The 12,048-nt window shown below is 42.2% G+C and overlaps 1 protein-coding gene across 4 annotated transcripts in view; it reads left to right on the top strand.

Annotated features, from left to right (window-relative positions):
- MTMR1 (myotubularin related protein 1) overlaps window positions 1-12,048 on the top strand; it is a 52,843-nt gene that overhangs the window by 15,342 nt on the left and 25,453 nt on the right. For 2 of the 4 annotated variants that reach the window (XM_075835876.1, XM_075835875.1), the window contains 3 exons: window positions 7,141-7,216; window positions 9,692-9,786; window positions 10,235-10,342. In XM_075835876.1, coding sequence (XP_075691991.1) covers window positions 7,141-7,216; window positions 9,692-9,786; window positions 10,235-10,342 — 279 coding nt within the window. Of the gene's footprint in view, window positions 1-1,862; window positions 1,917-7,140; window positions 7,217-9,691; window positions 9,787-10,234; window positions 10,343-12,048 lie in introns of all 4 variants that reach the window. The other 2 variants (XM_075835874.1, XM_075835873.1) reach the window with 2 other exon arrangements.

The raw sequence follows: 12,048 nt of genomic DNA, 5'->3' as shown, positions 1-12,048 counted from the left end.
TCAAGCCGGCCTCCTAAGATGATGTTTCATCCCATGTGACTGCTGCAGCCAATCACAGGCTGCGGAGCCCATCCACGGGCTGCACGGAGAACAGAGTGGCACATCAATATGACAACGGGCAGTGGGTAAGTATTAGTGTTGGTTTTTATTTATTTAAAGGACTCCTCTCCGCAACGGGCACTGTATCCTCACTGTGTAGATAATGGAACGGTAAGGCATGGTGTCCATTTAATCCTACATTTCTTGGAAGAATAACAGAGGAACATTACCATGAAGAATTATAACAAAAGATGCTCCAGAATTGTTGTTTTGTGGGAAATACAAGTATGCACTAAAACAGACATGTCAGGAGAGCTGTCGGGTCCACCATGTCCGTTTGGGACGTTATTCTTTGTGTTGATTATTTTGTTTCTATGTTGATGTGATGTTTTACAGAGAATGGTAAGGTTTTATAATATATTCTATAGTTCTACACTAATTCAGATGTATTTCAAATGTGGAGAAATCTTCCTGTAATGATTGATTGTGTATTTGTACATTGCATCGCTGATACATGGATTGTTTACAGGTAAATGTTATTGTGAGTACTTTCTTTTAAGATCTACCTTGTATCATTTGGCGCTTGATATTCTATTTTAATGATGCAAGGAGCATGATTCAGATGGTTCCACCTCCGCTGTCCGTCTGATCAGTGATCCGCATGACTACCCCTTGTATCCGCCTGATTTATTGCATGCAGGTTGTGTAATTGTTTGTCTATCACAAAGACTTTGCATCCAGAACAAACTGTGTTATAGTCTAAAATTCATTTACTTTCTGTACTATGTCTTTCTTCAAACTGAACTCCACACTCGAAATTTCAATGCACGCGTTTGCATGACGTGCAGTACAAGGGTTTCAGCAAACTGAAGGAAGCTACTTACATTTTTTTCATTATTATCATTTCCATCTACTTATAACCCCACAGACTATTGATTATTGTAACTGCTTCGGCTCCGTTCACATCTGCGCTAGGGATCCGTGAACGTTAGTTGACTGAATCAATAGCGTAGTCGACTGCACTATTCCATCAAAACAATGGAACCCTTGCACAACGGGGACAAACGGAAACCATTGGCACCTGATCCGTCACCATTAAAATCAATGGTGATGGAAACGGAAACCTATGGTTTCCGTTTGTGTCTGTCAGGGCTCTGTTGCGACGGAAAACTCAGTCGGAACGGAGCCGTAGCGCAGATGTGAACGAAGCCTTACCCTGCTTTATGGAACAGCGGCAGGCTGAATGGTCATATCCATAAGGACTCGTGCACAGGACTGCGTTACAATGCGTACAACCTCCTAGACTTCTATGGGCACTATTGTACCTCTGTATGCCTCTGACTGTGTTCATGGGGCCAAAATAGGTAAACAAACCTATACGTCCAATGTAGGCCACAACGTGATGTGAAGAGCCGTACTCTTTAGCATTCTGCATACTTCATACCCCTTCACCTCTTTAGCAACCGCTAGGTATTCTTCAGAATCATAAGAGTGCTTGAACCGTACTCTGCTGAGATATGCGGTGTCCATGAAGCTTGTGCTGGCCATGACAACCCAGCAGCACCGCCATAAACCACCCAGCAGTCGGCCTAGGACGTATAATCCAGCTGTAGTTTGCAGTATTGGACATTGGTAATAAAACCTATGTAGCATCCTTCTCCGGTCCTGCATGCGGTGCCTTACCCGGATACTTTCCCTTTTGTGCGCACACATAATAATGTCTTGACTGTCTCTTTTTAAGTCTGACCTGTCCTTTTACCTGTCGCCTGCATGACTATTTCTCTCTTGTTGCCTCTGTTCTGTCCCACCTCGTGCATACACAGGATATTCAGGACGAGCACAATGGCTATCATTCCGAAACGGAGGCTGAGCAGGTGGCAAGTTGTACCCCTATATTTTATATCACCGTAGTGCATGTCTCTAGGTTTTAGATTTGTCCTAGTCCATCATGTAACTATATACTGTACGTTTAGAAGTGTGGTAGTTTCAGTTGTCACTTGTGAGAAGATCATATGTTATAGATTATATTCTTTAGGTGAGATCGTGGCTACTTTCATGCTGAGGTTTCATGTCATAGTGGAGTCGAATACAGCTTAGTGGCACATGGATGACTTGAAACATTCATATGACCGTGTCCCCCCAATAGTAGTAAATGGGGCAAAAGGTGGCAAATGGTCAACATTTCCCATTCACTGCCATTGAAGTCACAAGTTGATGTTTAGCACTGGCTTTATGGAAGGTTTTACAATCTCTTTACCAAGTTGAGAACATTGTTTGAACCCTTTTCATAATACTTTAATGTAAGGCTACATTCAGACATAGGAGAATTATTATTATCTGCCCCATATGAAAGTGGCCTTATATTGGCAATCTTTAATGCCCCTTTTAGGCAGGTAAATAGCATTACACCCACTATGATGTAGCTCTGGGTTGTTGCTGTTTTTTTATGTATATTTGACTTCTGATTTGGTTTATAAGCATGTTTGTAAGCTGCATGGAGATTTTAGATTTTCTGTGGAAATTGGTTGCCTGCTCCAACAAAAATTGTAATCTCCTTGGGGACTGCCAGATTCCTCCCCTAACCCCCCGACTTAGATCAAGAGGTAAAATAGATCAGATGGGTTGGATTTCTCCTGTCTGGTTCTATTTCCCTCCGATATATGTCATGCCACAGGTGCCGCTCATCTCCAAAACCTCATGTAAACGAAGAATTACGTAATGTCTTTGGGCAGCTTAAGGAGGCTCTGTCGTCACATTATAAGTGGCCTATATTGTACATGATGTGATCGGCGCTGTAATGTAGATTACAGCAGTGTTTTTTATTTAGAAAAACGATCATTTTTGACGGAGTTATGACCTATATTAGCTTTATGCTAATGAGTTTCTCAATGGCCAACTGGGCGTGTTTTACTATATGGCCTAGTGGGCGTTGTGGAGAGAAGTGTATGACGCTGACCAATCAGCGTCATACACTTCTCTCCATTCATTTACACTGCACATAGCGATATAGCTATATCGCTATGTGCAGCCACATAAACACACTATAACGTTACTGCAGTGTCCTGACAATGAATATACATTCCCTCCAGCCAGGACGTGATGTGTATTCAGAATCCTGACCACTTCTCTGTGATTTACAGCACAGCAGGCGTAGTCTCACGAGATTACGCTGTAAACGGTCATTTACAGCGAGATCTCGCTGTGCTGTGCTGTAGTCTCACACGGACGCTACAGAAGTGGTCAGGATTCTGAATACACATCATGTCCTGGCTGGAGGTAATGTATATTCACTATCCGGACACTGCAGTAACGTTATAGTGTGTTTATGTGGCTGCACATAGCGATATAGCTATATCGCTATGTGCTGTATAAATGAAGGGGGAGAGGTGCATGATGCTGATTGGTCAGCGTCATACACTCCTCTGTACAACGCCCACTTGGCCATGTAGTAAAACACGCCCTGTTGTCCATTGACACTTATAATGTGGTGAAAGAGCCGCTTTAAGGGTGTATTTACATGTTGCTGTCGTATTGCAGTTTTTGCAGGAAGTTTTGCAAAATTGCAGCATAGACCGCACTATAACCGCAACATGTGAAGACACCCGGAGGGGGAGTTCGCTTTGAGTGGTTGATGTGCAGCCACAAAGTTGTTTTACTGCAAAATTCTGTGGGTTTTGGGCACATGCTTTTTTCAAGTAAAACATGTTTAAAAAAAAACAACAACTTTATTGCAAAATTGCAGCATTTTGCTGTAAAACGACATGCAGCTGCACATCGACCACTACGTGTGACCTCACCTATTGCTAGGGATAGGCGATATAGCTGTGATGCAGCTCTGGAGAATGCATTTATTTGCAGACCGTGTTGTGACTTAATGCAGGCACGACACGGGATTGTACTATATTTTGTATGAATTCCCTTTCCATTTATCTAGTTCACGTGAGTTCCCCAGTCTACTTAGATAGCGGCCCATTGAATGTTTATCTAGACGTTATAATAGTTTGCCTCCGATTTTTTTTTAGACTTATAAAGCTTTCATTTATACACCTCCCTATAGGCTACGTTCTACACTTTTTTTTTTCGCAAACCAATAAACACTGCACCAAAACTGCAAAGTGTGAACTGGGCCTTAATGGGAGGCAAACTGGTATAACTTCTAGCTGAACAACATTCAACGAGCCGTTATCCAAGCACCCTGGGGAACTCACGCCTGCGTTGTTCACTCGTACGTCGTGACTGTCGCTTATTACGGAAGCCATGTCACAGTGCCGGATCCGTAGCACAATACTAGCGGCATCCGACGGACCTCATTGGCTTACTATGAGGTCTGTCAGGTTCTGCCAAGTTGCCCATTGTTTTGAAAAGAAAAATAGTGCTGAATACAGTGATATTTTTTGTGTCAAATTTGATTGATTGGATCTGTAACCGAGACTCTGACACAGCAGTGAACAATAGCCTAAAAATGCAACTGTGACACTAACAATAGACCCGGTTAATTGTTTACAACATTATAATGCCTCATGCACACTACTGTATGTGCTGGCCGGGTCTCGTCCGTGGAAAGATAGGACATGTTCTATCTTTCCACGGATCGGCAAGTCGGGTCCGTTTTCACTGACCCAATTCACCTGCTAAAGTGATTGGGTCCGTTAAAATTATCGGGTGCCACTCGGATGCCATGAAAAACGGCCCAAGTGGCACTCGGTCATGTGCAACGGGCTTCGTTCACATCTGTGTTCTTGTTTTCCATCATAGGAACAGAACAACGAATAACCGGAAGCACGAATCAGTCATGTGACTGACATCAATGGCGCCTGATGTAACCCATTGGCATTAATGGGCTTTGTCTGGTTTTCATTATGGTGTCGGTCATTTTACCGGACACAAATGGTGCTTTCTTTGCGGTGCTTTTTTTTTTTTTTTTTTTGCCCAGCCGTTTTCACCAGATCTGATGCCAGATCCATGTGATATTGTATTCAAAATATTCTCTTCTACCGTTTATGTTCAAGCATGTGTTAGAATAGTCGGTCTTTAATATTTGGAGAAACAACTCTGGTTAGAAAGCATTTTGCCATGTGATAAAGCATATGTTCTCCTTCAGACTACAAGTAAAGAATTGGTCTATGTAAAATGTTGTTTAACTCTTTAAATGCATTACATTTTATACTGGCCCTAGTTACAGGCATTGTTCTACTCCAGAGCTGCAATCGAAATTCTGCTGTTATTGAAAACAGTTGACCGTCTGGTCCACAGACACATCTAGTTTAGCTAGGCTCCTATGATGCAGTGGGACAGTGTTCTTGTTTCTTTCACATTACTGTAAAGTGTCTGCTGTAAAGACAACACTTCCCACAATACAAATCATCGGAGTAAGCTTTGTGTAGAGATTTGGGAAAGCAAGGGATGCTGGGAGATTTCATCTCTAGACTCCGCAGAATTGTGAATACAGCTCTGGATTATAACACAGGCTGAAGGTGGGGATCAGTACAAGATATGACATGCAATGTATTTCCATAGTTCTGCAGCTTGTTATTTTGATTTCTATAGAGAACATTTCCTCTAATATCTTGCTGTAAATACTTAAAATTATGTATATGTTTATCAATCGTTTGTAGCTTTTCGTGCTGGTTTTGTGATTCATTCATTAATGTGAGATTATTAAAATATTGATTTGGAATAATGTAGCAGATTTAAACATGGGAATTCTACATTGGAGTAATGCACAAAGTCAGATATTCTACCCAAGTTTTACTGGGTATATATTAGAACTTCTAATTTAGCGCTCCTATATGGCAAACAGTCAGAGGTGAATGCCCCAAGTGTTGTATAACAATAGCTGAAACGGGCTCGAAGTGTATCCGCATCTAAAATCCAAATTCATATGGCAAAAAAGAAAAAACTTCCACTCTTCTACGGGACTGTGAATGGGATTCTAGTTTTTGCTTGTGAGGGTCGTAGAAGTTTGCATCATGGCCATACCCTTAGCTGTTTTCTATATTCTTCTGTCTGGCAGATGGAGTTCGCTGAGAGGCAGCTCAGTCTTATTTCACATGGTCCATCGATCAGCAATTTATTGGGTGCGGATGCATTTTCTTGCTCTTCTTCTTCTTTTAATGCATTTTGTAGAATTTAAAGGGGTCTGTCCTACTGAAAGTTACTATTTACATTCTAATGAAAGTTTCCTTACTGCATACCAACCAAACAGGACCTGTCACTAGGTCATATAAGTTGAACTGGTTAGCTGACCTGTATAGCGTTGTCTCTCTGCTTTCAGCTCTTTTTTTTTTTTTTATCGAACCCCCTCCCCCGCCTGTTCCAGAGTTATGGCCCACTGTGGTATTGACTCCCTCTATGCTAATTTGCTTAGTTAGCCAACGGGGCGGAGCCAGCTTCCCTGACACTGATGCTGACCAATTAGAGCGAGGCAGCTTGAGGGTAGTTCACGCCCTGTTGGCTGACTACAGCAAATTAGCATATAGCGAGCCAGCACAACAGTGGGCCTTCTATCTGGATCCGGGAAAAAAAGAAAAACCGTGTTGGAATTGGAGTCGGTGCTATTCAGGTCAGTAAACAGTTAAACTTTTCTGACCTAGTGACAGGTCCTCTTTCTAGTAAAGCCATACAGTAAAGATCTCACTTTAATGGTTGCGTCTGTGTTCATATTGTGCGCTGCTTGTTTTTGTGGGCTCCATTCAAGATAAAGAACTCCAGCGTACATTGATTTGTATTCTTTACTTCTGCTCCCCACTGTTTATAAAAGCCGTACATTGATCTATGTGCCGGAGCTCCCGGTGGAGGCGTTCATAAGACAAACGTGTTGTTCATATGCATTATTATTATGAGCAGTCCACAGAAATCAATCTCTGACCTGGATATTTGGCCATAGAATGATGTTGAGTTAAAAAAGAAAAAAAATATATAAAGTTTTTAGCGATTAAATTTATTATACATGAAATAATGATTGACAGGAGATGATGTAGACTGGATGGAGCCCGCTGTGTTATTAATTCTGTTTTCACCAGTCGCATTGTATGCTGCTGTACTCCTGCAACGTCTTTGAACAGTTGAACTGGGATATGACACAGTAATTCTTTTTGCCAGGCTCTGAGAGATGGGAACAAGCTGGCACAGATGGAGGAGGCACCACTTTTTCCCGGCGAGTCTATTAAAGCCATTGGTGAGTAACAATGGGTATCACATGGCTATACATAATGGTCACCTACTTGATCTACTTCCTGTATAAGGCCTTATTCACATGAACGTATTTCACGATCCGTCTGCTGCCCGTTTAAATAAACACTGCCCAATGCACATCCGTGTTTTCTCACAGAGCATGTGTCCGTTGCTTAAAACTCGCTGCTTGTCTTATTCTGGTACGTTTTTGCGGATCAGACTTGCCCATTGAAGTATATGGGTGGGTGAAAAACACAGCACACGTACGACATCCGTGTTCTGTCCGTTTTTAACGCATCAGTTGCTAAAGAAAAAAATACAAATAAAACCAGGATGTGCTGCAGAGGAGAAACGCGGATGAGAAAAACAGATCACATACGGAAAACCTACTGACAGCACAAACCGTCATATGCATGTTTTTTTTTTGTGGTCGCAAATCTGACACGCCTGCTTTGGTTGCGCTGGATAATGATTTTACACACACAATACTTTTCCTGGAAATGAATGTCCACATATAAAAACGATGAACAATCTGTTTTGTTAAATTGCAGAATATATCTTTATGGGGATTGGAGCGCAGTTTTTTTTTTTTTGTCCTAGTGCTACAAATCCCCTGTACAGCCATGTTAAAGAGGATCTGTCACCAGTTTAGTAATGCCCAATCTCCTAGCTAATCTAATGGGCGCTGTCACACTGATAATGATAGTGGAAATTGTGTCCCAAAACGTTTTGTATTTTCAAAGTTATGAGCGTTTTTCTAAATATGCAAATGAGCAAAAGGGGCGGTAACGCAGCTCTTTGTCTGTGGGGGTGTCTTTGTTGTCCAATCGTACAGCTTCTCCCCTTGCCTGCACAGCGTGATCTCCGCTACAATTGCAAGATCACGCTTTTTTACACTTCTGGCTGCAGCTCCTTCAACACAGCGACTCAGCGCTACCCCAGGAAGACTGTCTCTGCGTCGACTCCAGCTGTGCCAGGACGACCCCCCACTACGTGGATTTCTCCTTCATTGATGCAGAGACCATCTTCCTGGATGAGTGCTTAGGTGAAGGACCTGCGGTCGGAAATGTAAAGACCGCGTGATCTCGTAATTGAAGCTGAGATCACACTGTGCAGGGAAGGGGAGAAGCTGTATGACTCTGATTGGACAGCGTCATACAGACCGCAATCTGCATCATCCCCTTCCCTGCACGGCGTGATCTCCGCGCGATCACGCTGTCTTTACATTTAGTATAGCGTCATTTGCATATTAAGAAGAAAGCTCATAACTCATAAAAAAATGTTTTGGGACACAATTTTCACTAGCATTATCAGTGTGACAGCACCTATTAGATTAGCTGGGAGATAGGTCATTACCAAACAAGTGACAGATCCTCTAAATAATAAAATCATGTCTGCCTGAATCTACCACTAGGGGGGGAGCTCATCAAAGACCCGTTTATTGAGTTGATTGGAAGCTGTATGCAGTAAGCTCCTAAGCTCTCCCTTGCGGTCGATGCAGGGAGACAGAATTTGATTATTTACCTATCTCTCTATGATGGAAATGAGAATATTTGACCTTTTGTGTAAAAAATCAAACCAACAAAAAACGTAGCACTGACTCAGAAAGATAACTGCAAAAATAAGGCACTGTTCACATCACGTTTTTCATCTACGATTAGCTTGTTTGCTGGCAAAGCTCCCGGTGTGTAAAACTATACGTGTCCAAAGTCTTCAATTACTGGATGGAGTCCAAAAAAAGTGTCAGAGAAAAATGTACGAAATAGCGTTGTATAGATGGAATCCCTTAAAACCGTACAATGCGCGGTATTTATTTATTTTTATTTTTTTAAGCATGGGAGCTTGCTGGTCACAGGCCTCTGTCGAATGTATATGCCCGGCAGCAGAGAGGGAAAGGGCAGAGTTGCTGTAGAGAGAGTAGAAAGCCTCAATTCTTCCTCCAGCTATTTCCTGACTTCAGAGCGGTGATGCCGCTGACTGCATCTGATAACCGTCCTCTCCTCCGGCAGACTGAGAGCTGAGCAGCCGGCATCACACATTAATGATGGTCCGTGCATGGACCGGTCGTGTCCTCCGGTTTTCTGCAGCAGCTCACCTCTGCCAAATAGAGGGAGGGGGGTTTTAAATGGGTTTTCACGAAGACATATATATATATTTATATATGTCCTATCAGGGCATATGGATGTCATAGGGCCCCCCCCCCCCCACTCGTGACCCCACTCTCTTAGCCAGAGCAGAGAGCCTCTAATAGAGTGGTTCTAGGTTGTGTTGGTGGACATGGCCCATCTGTTTATTCCCGGCCAGTAATGTGGTGGCAACCATTGCAGATTCCTCGGGTCATTCCTTCTGATAATTTGGACTTTCTAAAGCTCATCACTTTGCCAACTTTCATCTTAAAATATTTTGTCCTGACAACCCTTTAACGCTATGCAGCTGACTGCATGTTTAAAAGTTTATCTATTTTTTATTATTTTTACAGCTAAGGATGTCATGTATATCTGTCCATTTTGGGGTGCAGTTAGTGGAACCCTAACGGTGACCGATTTCAAGATGTACTTCAAAAATGTGGAAAGGGTAAGTTGTCAGGAAAAATGGAGTAAAGCAGACTGTACTCTTCAAAAACCTGACTTTTGAGAGAGTTTCTTGATCTCGATGAGGTTGTCTAGAACCTGGTCATAAAGTGGCCATTATTTACATTTTATAATTTTGCCGTAAGCCGATGTGAAATCCACAATAAAAATCTGTGCCATTTCAACAACAAATGGGCATTGCCTCTTCCAAATGCAATTTAATGGAGATTTACGGAGAGCGAGAGAGAGAGAGTGCTGCTGCCCATGACACGCTGTATTTTTAATTCAATTTTAGAAATAAACCGGCTTGGGGCTCCTGGTGGGAAACGTCACTCTCTCCACTTGTGCCAAATTAAATTTTGCAATGATCTTTTCAGCTGATGTCCAGTATGATTCTTTTCATCATTTGTGAGTGAATGTCTGAGTCTTATCATCCTCATATTATATCGCAGGACCCGCCATTCACTCTTGACGTTCCTCTGGGTGTAGTGAGCCGAGTGGAGAAGATTGGAGTTCAAAGCCAAGGAAGTAACTCCTGTGGTATCGAGATTGTGTGTAAGGTATCTATCTATACATTACGGGGGGGCGGGGGGGGACCTTTCCTTTAACAGCCACTTGTTCACACGTCTACTCTGACGGTTGTGGTTTGATCTTCCGTGTGACGAAAGTCTCATCTTCCTGGAGACGGTGCATACATTGGTTTATTGTCCAGCATGACGAAACTGGGGACTTGGTCTTGGCTGTTTTCAAGTTTAGGTCCTAGAGAAAGAACTTTAAGAATTGTTTTCATCTTATGTGCTGTGGTAAACTATCTCGTACATTACAGTTACACGCATCCGCTTTCTTACAGCTATTATAGGGCATTTCCATGTGGAATTGTTTGGCCACAGTAACCTGCACCTCCATTATTTAAAAGGATCTGTTGGCTCTCCTGCCATTTTTGTTTAGTAAATCCTTGTATGCCCCAATAAAATAACAATTCTGGACCATAATGTCTTATATCTCTGCATTGGGCCGTTCCTCTGTCACTTCTGGAAATTTCTAAATAAATTGATAACTGATAATATATATATTTAGCCATGCACTGTCCGTTCTACAATAAAATAGGACAGTTAAACGTTATTGCGCATGCACACGAACCATCCTAATTAAGTCCATAGAAATGCAGAGAGGTGACTGGACCGGGAACTACTGCGCACGAGCAAACCATGCGCTTCCCGAGAACCCAGTCAGACTAATAGGATTATTTACAAATGCATATCCAATGGGAACTGAACATAAACGGCAGAAGGGACAGAGGAAGAAAATAAGGAGAACGCTGACAGAAATAAAATGTCTTTGGATATTTTCATAACTCTCCATCAGGGACAAAGTAAGATATGACCTCTGAGACAGCAGTACCCCTTTAAAGTCGTACATACGGGCTGAGCTCGCTCCTTACTCAGCAGGTGACGGCTGTGTTACACAGCCGACACCTCACTGCGACGCGCAGAATCAAACTTCACTTTGATTCCGCCCGTTTAACGCCTTTAAATGCCATGGTCAATCGCGACAGCAGCATTTAAATTGTTAGAATCAGGGGGCGCCCCCTCAAACACGCCATCGTGCCTCCCCGCGGTACCATCGGCTGTTTACAGTGGTTATGGCGGCCTGGGGGCCTAATAAAGGCCCCCAGGTCCGCCACCTTTGCCTCTGGCATGGCTTCAAAGGAGACTGTCAGAATCACGATACATTCGTATTGCAGTATATCATGCAAGCGATCCAACGATTGCTGCTTCAAGTCCCCTAGCGGACTAATAAAAAAAGAAAGTAAAAAAACTGTTAGATTTTTATAATGTTCCAAAAATAAATATTAAAAGTACAAAAAACCTCCCTTTTCCCATTTTTTTTTTTCCCTAAAGCAATGTTAAAAAAAAAAAGTTAACATAGCTGGTATCGCCGCGTCCGTAAAAGTCCAACCTATCACAATATGGCACTAATTAACCCGCTCAGTGAACGGCCCAAAAAAATATATATAAAAATAAAACATGCAAATTGCTTTTTTTTTTGGTCACCTTAGCTTTCCAAAAGAAAGGAATAAAAAGTGTTCACAAAGTCGCATGTACCCCAAAATGGTATCTGTGAAAACTACAGCTCGCCCCGCAAAATTTAAGCCCTCACACCTCTAAATTGATGGAAAAATAAAAAAGTTATGGCTCTCAGAATATGGCGACACAAAACATTTTTTATTTTTCTTTAGCAAATAGTTTTAAACATAAAACATATA

This window comes from Rhinoderma darwinii, chromosome 8, assembly GCF_050947455.1.
Source record: "Rhinoderma darwinii isolate aRhiDar2 chromosome 8, aRhiDar2.hap1, whole genome shotgun sequence".
Taxonomy (NCBI): Eukaryota; Metazoa; Chordata; class Amphibia; order Anura; family Rhinodermatidae; genus Rhinoderma; species Rhinoderma darwinii.
The sequence above is the reverse complement of the archived record's forward strand: the minus strand, read 5'-3'. Positions and strand labels throughout refer to the sequence as shown.